Consider the following 20114-nt stretch of genomic DNA (forward strand, 5'->3'; position numbering starts at 1 on the left):
TGCTACATCACAGACAAGCTGTCCCCTGGTTAACTTTTGGCTCTCTGGGCAAAATGCTTTTTTGCTGGACATCTGTGCTAGGGATTTGTAATTCTAGATCATTTTAAAATGGTGTAAGATAAGGCTGTGGCTCAGGTGGTAGAGCAGTTTGTCCAATAATCGTAGGGTTGGCGGTTCATTGTCTCCATTGGGCAAGACACTGAACCCCAAGTTGCTCCCAATGGTAAGCTAGCTCCTTGCATTGGTGTGTGTGTGTGAATGGGTGAATGAGTAGGTGAACAGTGTAAAGCGCTTTGTAGAACTGCTAAGGTTAAAAAAAAAGCCCTATATAAGTGCAGACCATAGGTGAAAACAAAAATGTAAATGTAATGAAAAAATATCACAATGACTGTTAGAACTAAACATTATGACACTAAAAGGATTGTGTATATTTTTATGCAAGTTATTGAATAAAAAATGCTTTGCATTGAAATATACTCTACATTAATTGATTTAATATGACATGGTAATGAAGTCTAAGCCAGTGGTTTTCAAAGTGGGGGCCGCCAGGGGGCGCCCGGAGGGCCTCAACAATTTGGTGTGAAAAATAAATAAATACACGATTTTCTCTTTCCCACTCACAGACAACCACACACACACTATCAATTCTTAAAAATAATAATAATAATATATATATATATATATATATATATATATATATATATATATATATATGTGTGTGTGTATGTGTGTGTGTGTGTGTGTGTGTATATATATATATATATATATATATATATATATATATATATATATATATATATATATGTATATATATATAATTTCATTAATAGGACATTTATTTTTTGAAGAAAACCATTCAATCCAGTACAGGTCATTTTGACCCCCTTTATGCATTGGTGAAGGTTTTTTTGGTTCATGCATTGTAGGGTTAAATATCAAACATCTAAAAGGTGTGCGTCATACCTGACACCTAGTCAAACACTTTCAGTTGGTTTTGTGACTGTACATCATTCCCTTCAAATGCTATTGAGCTTTAAATTGTGGCATATTTTGTGTATGGGCCCATTCGGTAGTGAAATATATGATTTTATGATATGAAATGTTTTTAAATATATGATTTAATAGTTTATTTTATTAAATATCAAAAATCTAAAAGGTGTGCGTCATACCTGACACCTACATGGACACTTTACAGTTGGTTATATGACTGTAATTCATTCCCTTCAAATGCTATTGAAGTTAGAATCGTGTATAACAATGTCGTATGTAACTTTAGAGATGGTCCCTTAATTTCCGCATATCTGCGAATATCGAACGTTCAACGTCACACCAACTTTATTCCAGTGTTAAACGAATCGTGTTGGACTGCGGCCCGATTACACGTGAGTAGAGAAAGGCGGACCTACAGCTTGGCGCGGGCTTTGGATGTTAGTAAAGCCGTCACAGCTGGTGGAATTGAAAGCGACCTGGTTTTATACATTTTTTATTTTGAGAACCAGTCTGTACAACTAGTAGTCCAGTTACCCTAAAGCCCATGTCGATCAGCTCATGGATGATGGTTGATTAACGTGGAACGAGTGTTAAAAGCGAGCTATAAGGTAGTGTTTTTGTAATATCTTTGCTAACTTAAGCTCTGCTAGTTTAGCCGGATCTGTGTTTACACAGCCAGAAGAATGTGTTATTTGTTATTAATGAACAATCACATATCAGAAAGACATGTAAACAGACGACACAACCTTTCTGTTCAAGCTAAGACTCTGCTACTTAGCGCGTTATGTTTTTATTTAACTAGTAGTTCTTTATACGTTGCTAGCAAGCTAGCTGTCCAGTTGTTTGGTCACGGCTCGGCTTGCTACTAAACTGTTGTTACACTAATGATAACATAATAATAATAATAATAATAATAATAATAATAATAATAAAAAGGCTAAATTAATCTAATGTATCTGCCACTCATTTCTATCTAGCTAATTTACTCGACTGAGTTACTCTAGTGTCGTGAATTAGCTAAGCTAGTTAAGGCTAAATGGCTAACTAACGTTATTTCAAAATGGTTCCTCCTTATGTCCGATACCGCTTGGAAGCCCGGCACGGTTCACTTCATGTCCTTTTAGTTATATTTGGAATTCATGCATTTCATGAAACCGAACTGAAGCTGTGACAGTTCAGATAATTGCACGTTAGCTGTTCAAGTTAGCACGTTTGTTTAGCTGGCTAAGTTGGCATGCTACCATTTTGAAGGCTTGTCCTATTCGTTTAAATTCCTACAGTCATATTGACTCATAAATAAATATATGGCACAACAAGCTCTATATGCGGTACCCTTTTCCTGGCTGTCTGTTTTTCTGTCTAATTTGGTTGTCAATGTGTTGTCTAGATGGAAGACATGGAGGTGGAAGTGCAGTTCAGACCAGTAGGGCCAGCTGACTCTGTTGGTCTGGAGGTCCCCATCATCATCCCTGACTCTGGCAGCAGCTCAGATGTGGAAGAGGATGAAGAGGCAGACAGGAGACCTGAAGGAGGAAGCATGGCTCCTACTAACAGGCCACGGCTCGCGACAACTCAGTTTGTCAGGAGAAGGAGGGCTAGGTGTGCAGAGAATCTCATACAGTCACACAATTGTGCTGAGACTTAGAGAATGGGATTCATGGATGAGCACAGTTCCCAGAGGAGCTGGTGTGCAGCTTCCAAAATACATGCAGTGTGAGCAGTGCTGTGCATTAAACACACAATGCCTAGTTGAGCAGGGAAGTATAGTAGTTGTTAGGCATGGGCAATATGGACTTAAAACTATATAACAATATTTTCTGGTATTTATTGCGATAACGATATCAGTGATGATATAAATATAGAACGATTCACCACTGTTTTTAGCTACATGTGATAGCTGTGATCTTGAGAGCCTCAGAAACACAAACACTGATCTAAAAGTAGAACTGATTTTCTGTAAGCAAACCAGTTCCAGATTGTAGAGGCAGCTTCTCGTTTAGCGATAAACTCCTCCTCAGCTTCACGTCCGCCTTCCGCCGTACTTGTTTTCTCTCTGCACGTGAGCTGCGTATGGGTCGCAGACCGTCTCACACAGAAATACATCATCAACTAGGCTTTATCGTTATCACAGGAAGACTAATTCTTATTGTGGGGAGAATTTCTACAGGTTTATCGCGAACCATACGATATCGCCCGTCCCTAGTGGCTATCGTTGGGGCTGGAATGAGTCCAGAATAACAATTCACCGAAACGTGCAAATCCTTCACCCTAAATGTAAAATGAAGCAGGTTTAGAATTGGTTGGCAGAAACTGTATGACATTATAAGGATTTTTATGGCCCATTTTCAAGCATTACTAAACAGTGAAATGACTGTCTGGCAGGAGATATAGAAAACCTCGGGAGACGATCCAAGGGTGTGCTAGAATAAAATCAATGACGCACATTTCAGCATAAAATTGCTAGAAATAACCAGGAATGTACAGCATAACTAAATTGTTCTTTCATGTCCGTTACTATCCTCTATCCATTCTCCTTACAGAAAAGTGAGACATTAATCTATGGTTTTTGTTTTCTGTACATTTTGGTTTGATGCATGTAACTCTACCCTATTAATGCACATGTTCACTATACTTGTGTAGTATGTTGACCGACACCAATGTGAACGTCTCTGTGCACTCGTGTGTTGCCAGATTCCCAGATGCAGAAGTAGAACTCAGTCCTTAGGCTCCTTTTGATTGGGATATTTATATTTGAGCCATTTTAACAATTCTTTTTTTTTTTTGTTGCTTAACGTGTGGTACAATGCTAGGTAATTCTCGGCCAGTGTGTTATTTTCATTGTACCCTGAATCTCTACTTACAGAGCAGGTTTGCGGTTCCAGTACTCAACACAGACTACACATTTGAACAGAGGCCCTTTAGACTTTCTGCTTCGGGTGTCGGCAGGAAGTGACACAGAGTCTCTCTCGGGTAGCACAGAAGAGGTGAGCGACTCTGAGGAGGAGAGACAGAACAGAGAGACCTCGGCTCCAGTACCTGCCATAGATGTTGCAGCTATACTGAACACCAGCCAGCCTGCTTCTTTGGTCTCCCCTCCTCTTCAGCAGTCCAATGCAACAGGTAGACCTTCATCTGCATCTCTGATATGCTCCCATTGTCATGCAGGCATTAGTTTTTGCAATATTTGATCATGTCCTCAGATTCCAGTCATTGCTTGGTCATTGTGGCAGCACTAGGCTCTCTAAATGGGAGATAAACTATCATATTATTTTTGTTTAACATTAAAAAATTAGAAGTAGAGGAGTCTCTGATTACCTTTCAATTCAGAAACTAGAACTAGTGTTTGGGAGTTTTTGGAGCATAGCGTGGTTGTATTTGTTTACGTTTTGAGCTCAGATCAAAGCAACTAGTTTCAGCCAACGTCGACAACTCCCTGACTGTGCCTACAGATGTTTTGCATAGGCTTATTTACATCTCGTTACATCCACTGGACTTAGATAATTCCACCGGTAGTTCATTTTTGAAAAATAAAAATAGAAGTAGCATTTCTAATGGTTGCGAAATAGGGCGGGAACATGTTTGGTTGACGGTGTGAAGGAGAGTCTGAAGAGGAAACTGAGAGAGTTGGGCTACTGTATGATTGATTTGCAAAATGAAAAAGTTCAGTTGAGCCTATAGAAGCCCTGGTTGTGCTCATATAAGTGTAGATTTGCATTACTTGTTAAAAGATGTGGCATTGCCTTGCTTTGGTTTTTGTTAAATAGTTTTGTTTAGTCCGTACATTTAAAACAGAAAACGTTTGTCGTTGACACAGAGCCTACCGTTTCTGCTGAAGCTGACGGGGCCGAACCTCTAGTTCAGTCTGATAACAGGGTAAGTTGTAAGAAGTGTGCAAAGACCTACACATTTTGAAATTTGCTTTGTGTTGATCTCTCATTGTGTTTCCTTACGTAGGCTGATTCAGCACCCACAGAGGCCTCTAAAGGAGCTTCTGTCTCAGCTGCTGTGACTGAGAATGAAGGAGAGGGCGAGACCTGCTCGATATGTTTCGAACCTTGGACCACATCCGGTGAACACCGTCTCGCCACGTTGAGATGTGGCCACTTGTTCGGCTTCACCTGTATTGACCGCTGGCTGAAGGGCCAAGGAGCCAAATGCCCCCAGGTCTGTGTCTCTCAAATTAAAGACCAGAACAGAGGGTAAAGTGGTCACCATGCACTGTGGGATACAGTGTGTCCCAAAAGTCTCCATATACAAATTATGAAAAATTAAATAAACATTTGGAAGGCATTTTGCTTAAAAAGTGTTAATATGCCCAGTGTGAGATGACTTTTGGGGCACCCTGTATTTAGCTATACCTTTTATTCGTATTCACAAGTGATCTTCTGCTATTTATGATGTATGTTATGATTGTTTCAAAACACCCACAAAAATGTATAGCTGTAGATTTTAAACCTTTTTGCTCTATTTTTCTTCAGTGCAATAAGAAGGCCAAGCGGGCTGATATAGTCTTGTTATATGCACACAAACTGAGGGCAGTGGATAACACGGAACAGGAGAATTTAAAGAGGTATAGTCATTTGGAATTATAAATTGTACCCTTGTTTGACCTTTTTCCTTTTAATCAAATTACTGAGAGGTGTGTCTATGACTACGTTTACATGGACAGCAGTAATCTAATTATTGACCTTACTCTGAGTAAGATAATAATGTGATTTAAGGTGTTTACATGAGTCGCTTTTAGAATACTCCTTTCATGTACCCGTTTTACATGTTATAGAACATAATTAGATTAACGGCACACGTCATTCCGTCACCGCGCCACGCCGTCCGACGTCCCTCCAGAATTTCACGTATTAACATACAGTTCGTCTCCGTTATGGTACCGTATACAGTTTTGGGTGTTTTTATTAAAAAAAATTTTCCGAAGGATTTAAGTGCAGTTAATTATTTGTCATGCTGTACGTGCAAATAGACAACAGCTTGAAGCCGTGGGCTGCGTCCCGAACCGTGTACTTACCGTCTATATAGTAACCGAGATGCGTGTATTTTTCCCCACTACAGGCCTATAGTAGGCAAGTGTGCGGTTTGGGACGCAGCTGAACTCTCTTGTTCGCCGTAAAATGCACTGCCGTGTGTGATTGTGTCCTGTTGCAAAATGCGGTGAAAACTCTCACACGACTTTAATAATGTGATTAGGGTGTTTACATGTCTGTAATACACGTCAATAATGCGGCTAAAACAGGAATACTCCACATGTCTTAATTCGATTAATGTTTACTACGAGTATGATCTTAATCAGATTAAGGTAATTAAAAATTGCTATTTACATGGTAGTTTCTTAATCACAGTATTGTCTTAATCGGGTTAATAGTGGATTATTGTTGTCCATGTAAACACACTGTGTGTGTGCACATGTGCAGGTCTTTGGAGCAGGAGCAGAGTTTGCGGAGGAAGGCGGAGCTGGAATCTGCTCAGTGTCGTCTCCGGTTGCAGGTTGTAACAGAGGAGTGTGGGAAACTCCGCCGAGAGGTTCAGGTATGAGATCTGCTCACGCTTCTGTTCATTCACATCTCCCTGTTCATGTTTAAGCCTTTGCACCTCATCACATGACACTTCTCATTCTGAGTATTGAGCATTGTCTATTTCTTTTTTTTTCTACGTTTCACTTACAAATAAACTGTAACAAACAGAATGTGCCATTTTAGCTGCTGAAATTGAGTTGTTTTAATGAAGGTCATCAGGTGTATTTAAACATAGCACTGTTATACCGTCAGACTACGTTCTCTAAGAGTGGTTTGTTTGTTTTGGGGGTTTTTTTTTTCCTCTCTCTCTCTCTGTCATTCTGTGCAGGAGCTGAGGAGGTTAATGGCACAGACGCCCTCCAGCTCGAATCAGTCTCAGACCTCTGCTCTGTCTCAGAGACATGAATCTTCAAGCAGGGGAAATTATGTTTTCTCCAAGGCCGTCCTTGTTTCTCAGGCTGGTGGGTGTCGTGTGCTGTCTTACTGTGAGCCCCTCAGTTGCCTGTTGGCTTCTCAACCTTCTCCTCATGCCTCTTTGGTCCCTGGTGTGTATATGCAGGAATCTTTATTTGTTTGTTTAATTCTTTATTTATTTATTTTTATATGTTGTCATAAGTATTCAGACACAAGTTGACCTTAGCTTCACTGGATGTCTCCTGCTGTGTCTCAGGCTTTGGGGTGAAAAAAATCAGCACTGTGAATCTCAAAGCCAGTCATTACGTTCCCATACACATTAAACAGATCAGAGGCCTTGCCTTCAACAGACAGCAAGATGGCCTACTGCTTTCAGCTGCCTTCGATAATACTATCAAGCTCACCAGGTACGAGACTCATTTCCTTATTCCCATGCGCCATATAATTGCTCCAGATTCAAGCAGTACAGCAGCTGTAATTTACTTGCATGCACTGTGTCTCAGAGCAGTCATTAATAATCTAGTTATTTTAGGGCTGTCTGGTTACGGTTAATTGAGTGACTGCAGCAACATGACCCTACGATTAGGAAAACACACATGTTCATTGACCAAATATATTTGGAGAATGACGAATGTATTTGGTGTTCTAATACAGTATGTATCGCCCATAGGCAGTGAACAAGTATATGTCACCCAATAACGTGAAGTGTTCTCGTCAATAACTTATAAATGCTGTGTAATTACTACGATCTAGTCTTTTGAAGCGGTCATGTACAATACCGGTCAAATGTTTGTGGACACCCGACTGAAATGTGTCTCTTGATCTTAAACCATTTGATCTGAAGGTATATGAATAATTGTTTGAAATCGGTGAAATTTCTTTCATTAGAAATCTAACATTTTATTTACAAAAAAATATATTTTTAAACGGAGGATTCGGAGCAAAATATTCCAAAAGACAGCCGATAAGTGTCCAGCATAGATGGGAACTCCTTTAATACTGTTTAAAAAGCATCTCAGGGAAATTTCTCAAGAAATCGGTTGAGAAAATGCCAAGAATACACTTCTGGAAATTCTAGTCAAAAAGGGTGTTTATTTTGAAGATGCTAAAATACTAAATTATTTTGATTTATTTTGGATTTTTGATCACAACATAATTCCCATAGTTCCATTTGTGTTACTCCAGAGTTTTGATGACTTTATTATTATAAAATGTGGAAACAAATAAAAATAAAGAATGAGTGTTTCTAAACTTTTAACCAGTAGTGTATTTCTCCACAGCTTGTTTACCAACACTGTGGTACAGGCCTACAACGCTGGGAAACCTGTGTGGAGCTGCTGTTGGTGCCATGACAACAACAACTACATTTATGCTGGGCTGAGCAACGGTTCAGTGCGGGTGTACGACACACGGGACACGAGCACTCACGTGCAGGAGCTCGCACCTCTTCGTTCCAGGTACGTAGAACTGCTGTAACAAGTCGTCTGCTTCTGGACGTTTACAAATCGTTGTAACAAGTATTCTGAGTATGCTTAGTCATTCCTGGGACACGGATGCCATTTGACCAGATCTTGCAAATAAACATGTAGATGTGGTGTTTTAAGACAAGGCTGTTTCATTCTCACTGATGTCTTTCTTTTGTGCATGTAACCATTAAGAATCTTTTGTAAAGGGAAAAAAACCTCTAAAACCTCCAAAATGTTTTGGTTGTGTGCTGAACATTTTGGATACCCTTTTTAAAAAATTAAAATGCAGGGGATTTTTAAAGTAGATTTTATTTTTTATTTTGTACATTTCTAAAATTACTCATAGGGCCTCATTTATGCTGTCCATTTCTGTCATGCATCCATCTACCGAAAAAATACTTCCCAATTAATTTTAGTAGATAACACATGCTTTGCTTTACTTGTGTCCTTAAGTGCTCATATTGTACTGTGTCTCAAAGCAAGAATTGTTAGGTTTTTAATTTTGGTCTATTGTCAATGGTGGTGGTGGTAATGGTTATTATAATTTCAGTTTTGTGTCCTTGCAACATACAGAAGCCAGTTTTGCTTTGTGTTTTATGCCACATTATGGGACTCTTTCGTTTGATGCATCTTGGACTACAATGACGAGATTTTCCACACTTCATACCTTTTAAGATATCATTTCTGGTTGTTCTATGCACAGTTGTCCAGTTGTATCCCTGTCCTACCTCCCCCGTGCTGCCTCCAGCTTGTTCCCCTGTGGTGGCCTCATTGCTGGCTCCCTTGAGGGAGGATGTTTTTGGGAGCAGGTGGATGGAACCACGTATCGACAGCACATTCTGCCTTTAGAGTCTGGAGGCTGTACAGACATTCAGGTGGAACCTGAGAGCAGACATTGTCTGGTCACTTACAGACCAGGTGAGCCTTTTAAAGATCAACTGTTACTAACGGACCTTGGAACATGGGTTTATTTAAACAAATAATGATTGCAGTTGTTCATTTCTAGCTGTAAGAATCCTAAGAACACAGTTTGTGGCCTGTTTTGCACACTATCAAATGTCATGTCCAAAAGACAAGAAAACTAAATTAAACAACTGCATTTTAATATATTTTCAGATTTTATAGGCAGCTGTTACTAAATAAATAACTCGTTGAAATGATTTTATTATTCCAGAAGTCATAAAGGCCTTAAATGGTTTATTGGCTTTTAAGTGAATCAGCATGAAACTGAGAAAATGGTAAACGCACATTTCTTTCACAGTACTTCATCATAAAATGTCTAATGTGCAAATATTATGTGTTCTTGGACCATAAACCTTCGATTTAAAAAAAAAAAAAAAAAAGTAATTCTTTATGAATTAGTACAAGTTACATGCACTGGATACTGTATTCAAGGAAAGGTCTAATGTCAAATGTGTGCATATCAGATTTAATGATCTGCCTAACCTAGGATGTATGTGAAGTCCTCTTTTACTGATCTAATTGTATGCAGTCTTGCAAATTGGAAGTTCTAAAGTACTGCTTGGTGCAAATGTTTGGTAATGTGTGTGTGTGTGTGTCTATATATATATATATATATATATATATATATATATATATATATATATATATATATATATATATATATATAATTAGTGTGTATTATGTGAGTATAGTAATAATGACAGTATATGAAATATATCTTCAGAAACATTGTGAACCACCAGGGGGCCCTAAACATGGAGTTATCTTCAGATCCCTAAGAGCAGGCGAGCATCAACTGTGGCAAGGAAGAAACCTTGATATGAAGGTTTACCAGGCTTTATCTTGGAGTGTCCACTTGACTGGACATTCTGCTATTCTCCCTGCTGAACACACAAGCAGCAGATAGCTATTAACGCAATTAACAGCTATTTAACAATGTAGGAATAATCAGACTTGTCATGTAGGAGTGTTTCAGGACTAGAGTTAGGAAACACTAAACTACAGAAAGCAAGACTGTTAACCTGCTGTTGACTTCCAGGTCGTACCAACCCATCTTTGCGTTGTGTTCTGATGGAGCTTAATCGAAGCCCTCAGCAGGACTCTGCCCAGGCTCCTGTCTGCTCCTGTTCTCCTGTCCAGATCTTCACTGCTGGCTCGTCTTCCAAGTTGCTCACGAAGAACGCCGTGTTCAAGAGTCCTGCTACCGACTCCACTCTGGTTTGTGCAGGAGATGAGGGCTCGAATTCTACCATGGTGGGTGAAAGTGTGTTCAATTTGACTGTGTTTAATATGGAGTATTATTAGTACAGAATGCTAATGCACACCATATGGTTGTTTTTTATTTTGTTTTTTTTAACTTTAGGTGTGGGATGCTAGTAGTGGAGCCTTGCTTCAGAAACTTCCTGCAGACATTCCAGTCATGGACATCTGCCCTTTTGAGACGAACCAGGAACATTACTTGGCTTCTCTAACTGAGAAGATGATTAAGATCTATAAATGGGAGCAGAGTGGTTCAGAAAGAGTGAGTTTCTGATAGTAGCTCCTTTGGTTGTTGTTGGATCCTGTGAAGATGTGGTCTGTTTTACTCTTGACATGATGTTATATTGAAATCAAGTGAAATATTTTTAAAGCATATTTTTTATTGTGTTAAAGGGATTATAAAAGCAGGGCATGTGACTGTTCAGTTTACATACCTACAAATTACGATGCGCATTGCAATATTTTCCATAGATTTCCCACTACAATTTTGCAACGGTTAAAGAAAAAAACTAAAATAAAAAGCATATGTAGACATTTATATGGTTTGTTACACTTAAAGAAATACATTTAGTATCTTTCAGCTGGTTTTTAAATTCTCTTCATTATCCTATTTTCTACATACACTCGTCCAACTGGTCCAGTTTCGGCGTGATACATTATTGTTTAAGAACGCAACAACGCGCCTTTGCATTTTCCCTGTGTTTGTGTGGTGGAAAATGTATATATGTAAATGCTTTTTTTTGTACTGTTCTGTGATTGTACTTCTTAATAAATGTACATGTAACACTTTATTGTGATTGACATTTAATCTCTTATGGCATTCCTCAATCCAGTAAAAACAATGAGTATTGTGTATTTTGCATTTTCCAGTCAAATACATTTTAACCACACACTTTTAATCTACTTATACACAGTATGTATAGTAAGAGGTGGGAAAAGGTTTCAGGAATGAGAGCTTGTTTTTCCATTGAAATGGCTCGTCTTTTTTTCTAATAGGGATGATGTGCACTGAAACGTTATTTCTAATATCTGAATGTGATTTGACTTGGTGTAGAGAAGGTGAGTGGTGATGCCGTCTACGTGGCCTCTTTGTGCTCCAGCTCACTCACGACGCAGCTAACACACTAATTATGGGAATCACGATTCACTATACTGTTTCGACTCTTTCATACAGAACCGCTGAAATGAGTCGATTTCTGGAAGTTTTGATTCGTTTGATCCATCTCTCATTGCGACGTCCAGAAATATTGTAATGGGAAGATAAAAACAGGGTTGTGGGTATGTTTATATATAATATTTTATTTATATATAATATTTTATTTATATAAAATATTTTATTTATATAAAATATTTTATTTATATAAAATATTTTATTTATATAAAATATTTTATTTATATAAGATACGTCCGGATACCCCAAGGAATCCTTGATTTTTAGGTGGTAGGAAAGTTATGAACCGTAAATTGTGAAACAAATTGGATTATTTTCATTCACAATTTCGTTGTGACTTAATAACTCCTGATTTCAGCACGTCTTACTAACTCTAAATAATTAAGTGTCAATAATGACTTAACTCGAAATAATGAGATATGTGGGAATAACGAGATACTATTTTAACTCTTAACACTTAAATGGATAAATATGGTGGTCATATGGGTCATTTTGACATACCTGAACGCTTATAAGTGAGTTACCATCATTAAATGTATGGTGATGTGGCAAGATAATTTAATTACATGTTGAAATAAAGACATAATGTTTTTAAATAATGAGTTATTCATTTGGAATAGTGATACAGTACTTGAATGTTTTTTCCTAACTTGCGGTATAGGGCTTCTGTAGGATTGGTCAGTTGAATAGTATGGATTCTATTTAAAGTATAATAATAATAATAATAATAATAATAATAATAATAATAATAATAATAAAGGTGCACTTGAATCTAATTACTGTAATGAAAACTATGGATGTTCTTTTGGTGTACAAAATGTTTCAGATCTGTTATTAAAAAAAAAATAGACTCCCTCATAGAATTTGTGGCTTTAATGGGAATTGTAATGGCTTTAAAGGGAATGGTAATGGTCCCTATCGCTCTTCACTGGTAATTTGTTGAATTCTGTTGGTGGTATATTATCTCTAGTGGATACCATTAAGGAACAAAAATGTTAATGGTTAGCTGATGGTTTGTATTGGTATTTGTAGTGGAAACCGTTAGAATTTATGTGATGGTTTCTCTTGGGGTTTTTTTTTAAGCAGGGATGGTATACGTGTTGATAAAATATCTTACATCTGTGCTGCTATCCTAAGAAGGTTCGTGGGTTTGTTATTCTTTTGGATATATTGTGTGGTCCCTGCAAAACGTTTTTTTAAAAAAAACTGGACTAAACAATGGTGAATACTCGGAGAAAATGATTAAAACTGGCGTTTACGAGGTTACAAGGTGATGTAGACAATGTAAACACCGCGACGTGGAACAGTTCGTGTGTAGCTGAAATGAAAAACGTCCCGGTGGGAACAGCCCTTTTAGGTTCATTTGTGCTCAGGAGTCGATTCACTTGACTCCCTCGAGACCGGCGTTCAAAGTGAACCGACTCTTTTCCGGATCGCTCATCTCTACACACAAATCATTCGCGTCCGGCTGCCGTAGGCTAGTTTACGCGTAGGTGGATTACCGAAGATGGCGGCGTGTAGACGTGTGCAGCTTGTTTTATTGCTTCTAGCCATCCCTGCGTGCATACGCTCTAGCCAGGGACCGAAATCACAGAGCATTCACGCTGATGTAAATGCCGGAGATAATGCCAACGATGGTAAAAATGCCGGAGGTGCTCTGACCGAGCCGAAGGCTGGAGCAGCGGCCTCTCAGTCCCGCCGCAGCTCCACCGGCTGGAAGCTGGCTGAAGAGGAGGCCTGCCGCGAGGACGTGACCAGACTGTGCTCCAAACATTCATGGAACAACAACCTGGCCGTGCTGGAGTGTCTGCAGGATCGGAAAGAGGTCAGGAGAGCACCGTGTCGCTTGCTATAATAGTTTGGGTGTGCCAGTAGAAATCCAGCAGGCTGGCTGTGTGTTATCTGCGCAGCTCTGAGTTAGCACAGCTGGCGTAGGAAGATGTTTCTCCACTCTAACATAACTAGCTAGCACTTGAACCAGATCTGGAGCAGGATATGCGTGCGATATCATGTTAGTCTTTATAAATCATTCAGTAGCTAAATTAAGCTGAATAGCAGTTCAGTTACTGAGTGCTGCTAACATCAGCTAAGCTTTTCTTTTCAGCGTTAAATATAAAACTTCCTCTTGCTAGCTGTTACCGAGTACTAACCAGGGCAGCTCATTTTATTGTAGCACCTTTTTATACATTAACGCCTGATAACCTTTTAGTGTTAATCTGTGAATATTTTAGTTGAACTTTGTTGCTGTGTTGCTAGGCGAAGAGCTGAAATATTAGCACCCGGAAACTTGGGAGACTTCTCCAGCTAAGGTAGTAGTTCAGCATGAAGTTATAACTGCACAATGCTAGTTTCAGTTAGGATACTACCAATGATAAAATATATAAATATAAAGTTAAGGAGAGTTGTTGCATAGGTAGAATGTCCACCCTTTTGCAGATTTGTTATTTTAAATTGTGTTTTTGAGGTAGAAGAGAGTATGGTTCACTAGGGTGCTTTTCTGGCTTACTTTGACTCCAACAACGGCTAATAAATAATTTTGCTTTAAATTGGTGGGACTCAATCAAACCCCTTCTTACTTTAAACCATGTTCATTGTGGAGAAAAGTTGTGGGCAAATCCAGAGCTGAATCAGTGTGTTCTCTGTGCCCTTTTCATGCGTTCCTGCAGTCCATGATAAAGTTCGTATTGTTAGCTGTTTACAGCTCAACACTGCCAAGGTCCAATGTGACTTCTGTTGAGAATACAGACATGCTCCAAATGAACAGACACTGCATTATACACAGGACTGTTTTGGTTTTGTTGGAGAAATCTCTCTTGGACAGAGAAGCAGGGATCCCAAGAGAGAAGTAAAGAACCGATGAACAGTTATTAAACCGTGGTGGATGGGGAAATCAAAATGGAAGTTTTGTGGCTTTTAGTATGAACGTGTTCACCTTAAGGTTGTGTATAAGCTTGTGCACTCCAAAACAATGACAAAATTTGCATTTAGAAGATATGTTTGTTAAAAATGTACAGCCTCTCTCTACCATCGATACAGATCAACAGTTTTGATGACATCATTCTGCACTTCAGTGCCTCATCAGATCTTCTGTCCAATCAAATGCTGTCTAGAATCTGAATAGTCCCGCCCACAACATTTATTAAAAATTGTAAAATAAAATAATAATGTTGTGCGAGAGAAATCATATCAGCAAGCATGGGTCGTAAATGTGTCTTAGGATGTTTGCTATTTAGTTTTCCAACTCTAAGTTGGCTCGAATTCATTCAATTTGAAGAAGGAAGTATTTGTGTCAGCTCACGGCTTTGTGACCGGTGGGATCGCGTCCGTGGTACTGACTAGAGGTCGACCGAATGATTTTTGCAGATTAATCAGCACAGATAACCGATTGCTGGAACTATCAGTTATTGGCAAAAATCCACACGATAGCTTTTTCCAGTTGCGGAGCGGCTGAGAAGGGTTCGCTGTCATTATACAGGATTAGAGCGGCCTCGAGAGGTGAAATAAAAACCCAGAAATTTTGTTATTTGGAGTGTTACTTTTCGGTTCAGTTTGGCTGTATATCTTATTTCCTTAAATATATATTAATGGTTAATATAATTAATATTTATATATTTTTTTATTTTCATGGTATGAAACTGTTTTTTGTATTAAAGCTCAGCAGTATTTAAATTATTTAAATTTAAATTATGTTTTCATTCGTTATAAAAACTATTGGTTGGTTAAGGCGAGACACTGCAGACAAAAGAGGCATTTTTGTGCATAGTGGTCAGTTTTCAGTTTTTGGTATACTTTGCCTCTATAACATGTCTTTCTTAACACTTATACCATCAGTGTTAACAACTTTAGTGTGACAGAGTTCACATTAAAATGTTTATTTTTAGGCATTTGGTGTTCTTACGTCTGTCGGTTTCACCTGAACTTTGTCATAAGTTATCACTTTTCAGCCAGATATATCTCCGCGATCTCTCTGGGGAAACAGCTAGTATTTGGTATCATTGGAAAGCTCATTTCCTCTAGCGTCATGATGACCGGTCTAAACATGGTCCTTTCCTTTCTAGCGCTCCCCAACAGTGGCTATGTTTACAATCCTACTGAATTCAATCCGAGTGCAGATCTGTTTATATGTATCCTAAACATTGCAGTCCGATTCAAATATTCGTTTATATGTGCATTATATGTATTCCGAACAAAGCTTCTGCGCACACGTACAGCGGTTGTCATCATGCCAACCCTACGATAGCGGAGAAAGAAAGCCATGGACGTGACACCAAATGACCTAATAGGATTTGTTTTGCTTCGTTGACAAACATGTCAGCAACGTTTTTTCCCCAAATCTTACTCACTTTAATTTGTTCTACTGACCGTCTGAATTCTCAAACATGTCTTTGAAGAGATCGTTATTATGAACTTTTCTTCCGTCCAGTCCCTCGACAATCTTTTTATCTTTTAGTATGTTCAACAAATATTTTGTCTCCTCCATCGACCAGTTCTTTCCACCGGACAGCATATTTAAGACATAAGACGTGAACAAGCGCATCGTTGTACTGCACATGTGCACAAGGTATTTTTGAATCGGATTGAGAAAATAATAGGATTCAGGCGTTTACATGGTCATCTTTTTTTCTCTCGATCGGATCAGAAAAGGAATAAACCACCCCTTCTGATCCAATCGAAATTTCATTCGGATAGAGCTCGATCGGATCGATAATGATGTTTACATGCAGGCTTTTCAGTCCGATTGAGCTTTCAATCGTATTACTATCGGATTATTTGGTTGTGTGTAAACGTAGCCAGTGAGAAACTACAGGTTGATCTAAACCAGGAGACGGAATTTCATTGGCTAAGGAAAGTTCATGTCTGGCAATGTGATTCGCCGACATGTGTCACGTGATGTACTCTGCCAGCTTACAACAGAGATATCAGTACAGAAAAAAGAGCTGGGGAAACGCAGAAATTCAGTGCAAAAGCATTAAAAAACGGATGTAAGCAGCAATCCATCGCTCGAATAAGTAAGGAAAGTACATGTAAAAAGACACTTCGCCAAAACGAGAACACAAACGTCACGATGAATAATGATAGGAATATTTCTGTCTATAATATAATTCACACAAAAAAGTCCAAATCTCAATTTGTGTAGAATTTACATAAACCATACTTTCCATGTTCATTCTGAGTTATATTCTGAAGATTCATACAGAAGGATTTGTTCACACAATGTTTGTCTGATTTTACACACCATTTTGTACTAAAAACATGGTGAAAATCAAGTTTTAATACATGTGTGTAGTATTTTGAAATTTTATAAATGAAGAGAAAAAAAGAGAGAGAGATCCAAAATCTGTTCTGTCAAAACTTTTAACTCGTGTTGTTAAAATGAAACAAAGACTCTAAATCTGTTTTCAAATACCTAGAGTTTTGGTTTTTAAATGTATGTAAATAAGCACACATTTAATGAGAGAGTATCTTATTTGCACTTGGGTGCAGTGGTGGCTTGGTGGTTAAGGCTCTGGGTTATTAATTGGAAGGTCGGGGGTTCAAGCCCCAGCACTGCCAAGCTGCCACTGTTGGGCCCTTGAGCAAGGCCCTTAACCCTCTCTGCTCCAGGGGCGCTGTATCATGGCTGACCCCAACCTCCTCTGCTCTGACCCCAACCTCCTAACAAGCTGGGATATGCAAAGAAAAGAATTTCACTATACTGTAACGTATACGTGACTAATAAAGACTCATTATTATATCTAAACATGTTGTTTTTTTCCCCCAGAAAACTTGTAATGCAAAAAAATAGTGTATAATTTATTGGTAAAGTTTCATGATAATATCTTCACATTGAAAATTTTCACCTCTTCACCTGCAGTGTCTCGTTTTAATCGGTTATCAGCAGGTACTGCCCAACTTCGTTATCGGTAAAATCCACTATCGGTCCACCTCTAGTACTAACCGTCAACTACGGCTTAGCACGGGCTGTGAAGTAAGCCAAATGCTACTGGCTATATAAAAAGCAGGAGAAGCCACTTGCTATGTTATTCCCTGACGTCCTGTTTCAGGAAATGATGTCAACACGTCGAATACCGCGGCGACGTTAAAGTTCTGGGTATTGGTTAATATGTCCAAAATGTTGGTGTTACTGACATGTGAAGATTCCTTCACCATCTTTTCCTGTCTGAACAGAGCTAGTCATTTTGTGCTTATTTTCGGTGCTTTGTGAAACGGAGCCGAGTGCGCTATAAAAAGACGGGGTTGCTTTAATGAGAGACTTCGCTACGGGCCGAGCGAGTTTCAGAGGCGGTTTGATGTTGGCAGTATTATGGAATGAGGGGTCGCCCTTTTTGGAAGACTTTTTCCAGTCGTGACAAGAATATGTATTCTATTATCAAGGCAGTTGAGGGAGCGGTTCATATTCCATCATGTCTTTGGCACTGGGCCTCACGGGCTCACTATTCGCACTGATCATGATCATCTTCTAGTCTTCCAAAGCTTTGCTTAAATTTGCCATTGCACTTGTCATTGCTGAAATACAACGCAGTAGGCTTTTACAATTCGAGAGTTACTGAAACTACTACATGTACAGTCAGTTGCAAGGAGATTCCTATCTATTTTTGTATAACAGTAATGCTTTATTAATTATTACACAGTCTTGACAAATATCAACTCCACCTCATGACCATTGCTGGAGTGAACTCAAAAGGTTTGAATGTGAAGGAGATTAAAAACAGTGTGCAGTGAGGTGGTACTCCTCAGGGTCTTCCTCTGGTACTCCTCAGGGTCTTCTTCTCAGTCTGAATGTGAGTTAAGTAGTGCATGACTGTCCTCGATGCTTTTGCTGCCTGTTCTGTGTGTCGAGGGTCTGTTTGAGTTTGTTCTCAGCTGTTCAAAGAAAGACTCCTGTGAGGCCGAATGAAGAAGAAGAAAACCGATTGTAGGAGTTACTCGTTGTTATGTGAGAGATATTCTGAGGATGGGTGTCCAGGGCAGGATTTCCTACAGCTGTATTTAGCTGTAAAGAAATTAGAAACGAACACCCAAGCTACAGTTCAGGAGTTTTTTTGTTTTTGTTTGTTAGTCTGTCATTGTTCACCACATAATTGACTTGGTGTAGCTCAAAGGTTTCCGTTTGATTTGGAAGACAATGAGAAGCTTGCGGTAATGTTTAACATTGTCTGGTCTGTGTACCAGTTCTAGTTCTTCTGGTTACTCGCATTGAATATTTGTTAAAGGGTTCTCCTTTTCTTTATAGTCCGCCATTAGTTTTGACAATTCCTTACACCCCCTGGGAATTCGTCACCTGAGCTAAGGATTTTTTTTGTGGGGAAAATCATTAGATTAAATTTTTTTTAGCATGTCCCATGATGATACTATAGTAGTTAGTTATTCTGAACATGTTTTGAAGGACACATTGAGTGAAACCATGCTGTGGCCTCAATGCACATACTCAAATATGCAAATTTGCAACATAAAGTCCTAGTGTGTGTCTCAATCCGCTCCCTAGGTGGTGAGTCTGTATCTCGTGTACACGAGTTCGGGCACTGGTAAGGGCCCTGGCTCACTACATATTGGAACACTGATGACTTCATTTCCGTCGAAATGACTACGTACTCGTGTTGTAAAACGTCACCACTTGGATTTATCAACAGCAGGCAGGACCAATATCTTTCTGACATTGTCCTGTAAACGTGTTCACTTAATCACACGTGTTTCTGCCATGGTACTTCAAGCTGGATCATAGGCTAGTTAGTGGATTTAAAAAAAATAAAAAAAATCATTAAACACTTAAGTTGTTACACTCAAATAAACCGTATATAGAACATCAAATAGAGTTAAAAATCGCTAATGTAAGTAATCATTTGAGAGCTACAACAACAATAAGCTGCTAATGTTTGTAGTTTGCTGAGAGTTTGTCCACCTCTTTTATTTTTCCAGAGCTGAAAGGCTTCAGAAAACATGGTCATTTCCAATAAGGGAACATCGTGAGCATCAGCGCTCCCTGGTTTTTGCGGTGCATTGTGGGTTTTTTTTTTTTTTTAGTGAGCGAATGTGGAAGGATTTTGCGATTGAGACAGCTCTTAAAATGGCCGCCTCCCTGATCAGTGTCCTGATTACTGAACTAGGGAGCTGAATGAGACGCACCCCTGGTTCCTCCACCTAGCTTGTTCAACCTGAATTAATCTCATGTTTTAAGCATTTGAGCATCTTTCATAGTCCTGTCCATTCTTTGTGCTTATTGGAATGTATAGAAAAGTTAGCGTATAGCTCCCTCTGAGCCATGCCTTACATTAATCAATTCAATTCAATTTTATTTATATAGCACTTTTTACAATAGACATTGTC

General features: G+C 38.8%; 2 protein-coding genes across 8 annotated transcripts in view; both read left to right on the plus strand.

Moving 5' to 3' along the window:
- The first annotated feature begins 1330 nt into the window (after nt 1–1330).
- Nucleotides 1331–11407, plus strand: rfwd3 (ring finger and WD repeat domain 3). 6 transcript variants are annotated; one of them, XR_008387733.1, is made up of 14 exons: nt 1335–1598; nt 2378–2589; nt 3854–4110; nt 4805–4863; nt 4945–5154; nt 5469–5560; nt 6414–6528; nt 6844–7060; nt 7186–7336; nt 8210–8386; nt 9099–9313; nt 9570–9633; nt 10083–10184; nt 10398–10535. XR_008387733.1 is itself a non-coding variant. In XM_053642192.1 (13 exons), the coding sequence occupies exons 2-13, from the start codon at nt 2378–2380 to the stop codon at nt 10890–10892; spliced, it is 2091 nt and encodes a 696-aa protein (XP_053498167.1). In that variant the 5' UTR covers nt 1331–1382; the 3' UTR covers nt 10893–11407. The 6 variants fall into 6 exon arrangements, 3 of the variants coding, with proteins under 3 accessions (XP_053498167.1, XP_053498166.1, XP_053498168.1); XR_008387734.1 differs by having other exon boundaries at nt 10083–10296; nt 10398–10529; XM_053642192.1 differs by lacking the exons at nt 9570–9633; nt 10083–10184 and adding an exon at nt 10722–11407 and having other exon boundaries at nt 1331–1382; nt 10398–10612.
- Nucleotides 11408–13272: 1865 nt separating this feature from the next.
- glg1a (golgi glycoprotein 1a) overlaps nt 13273–20114 on the plus strand; it is a 33230-nt gene continuing 26388 nt past the window's right edge. For both annotated transcript variants that reach the window (XM_053641241.1, XM_053641242.1), the window contains exon 1: nt 13273–13614. In XM_053641241.1, the coding sequence (XP_053497216.1) occupies nt 13297–13614 (318 nt within the window). In that variant the 5' untranslated portion in view covers nt 13273–13296. The remainder of the gene's footprint in view (nt 13615–20114) is intronic.

The sequence above is a fragment of the Ictalurus furcatus genome, chromosome 14 (genome assembly GCF_023375685.1).
Source record: "Ictalurus furcatus strain D&B chromosome 14, Billie_1.0, whole genome shotgun sequence".
Lineage (NCBI taxonomy): Eukaryota > Metazoa > Chordata > Actinopteri > Siluriformes > Ictaluridae > Ictalurus > Ictalurus furcatus.

Bases quoted from the DNA above. Each gene is read 5' to 3' on its own strand.
- rfwd3 (XM_053642192.1), top strand. From the start codon at position 2,378: ATGGAAGACATGGAGGTGGAAGTGCAGTTCAGACCAGTAGGGCCAGCT. The intron at 4,111-4,804 runs GTAGACCTTCAT...TCGTTGACACAG, and splicing joins TCAGCAGTCCAATGCAACAG to AGCCTACCGTTTCTGCTGAA. The intron at 5,561-6,413 runs GTATAGTCATTT...GCACATGTGCAG, and splicing joins GAACAGGAGAATTTAAAGAG to GTCTTTGGAGCAGGAGCAGA.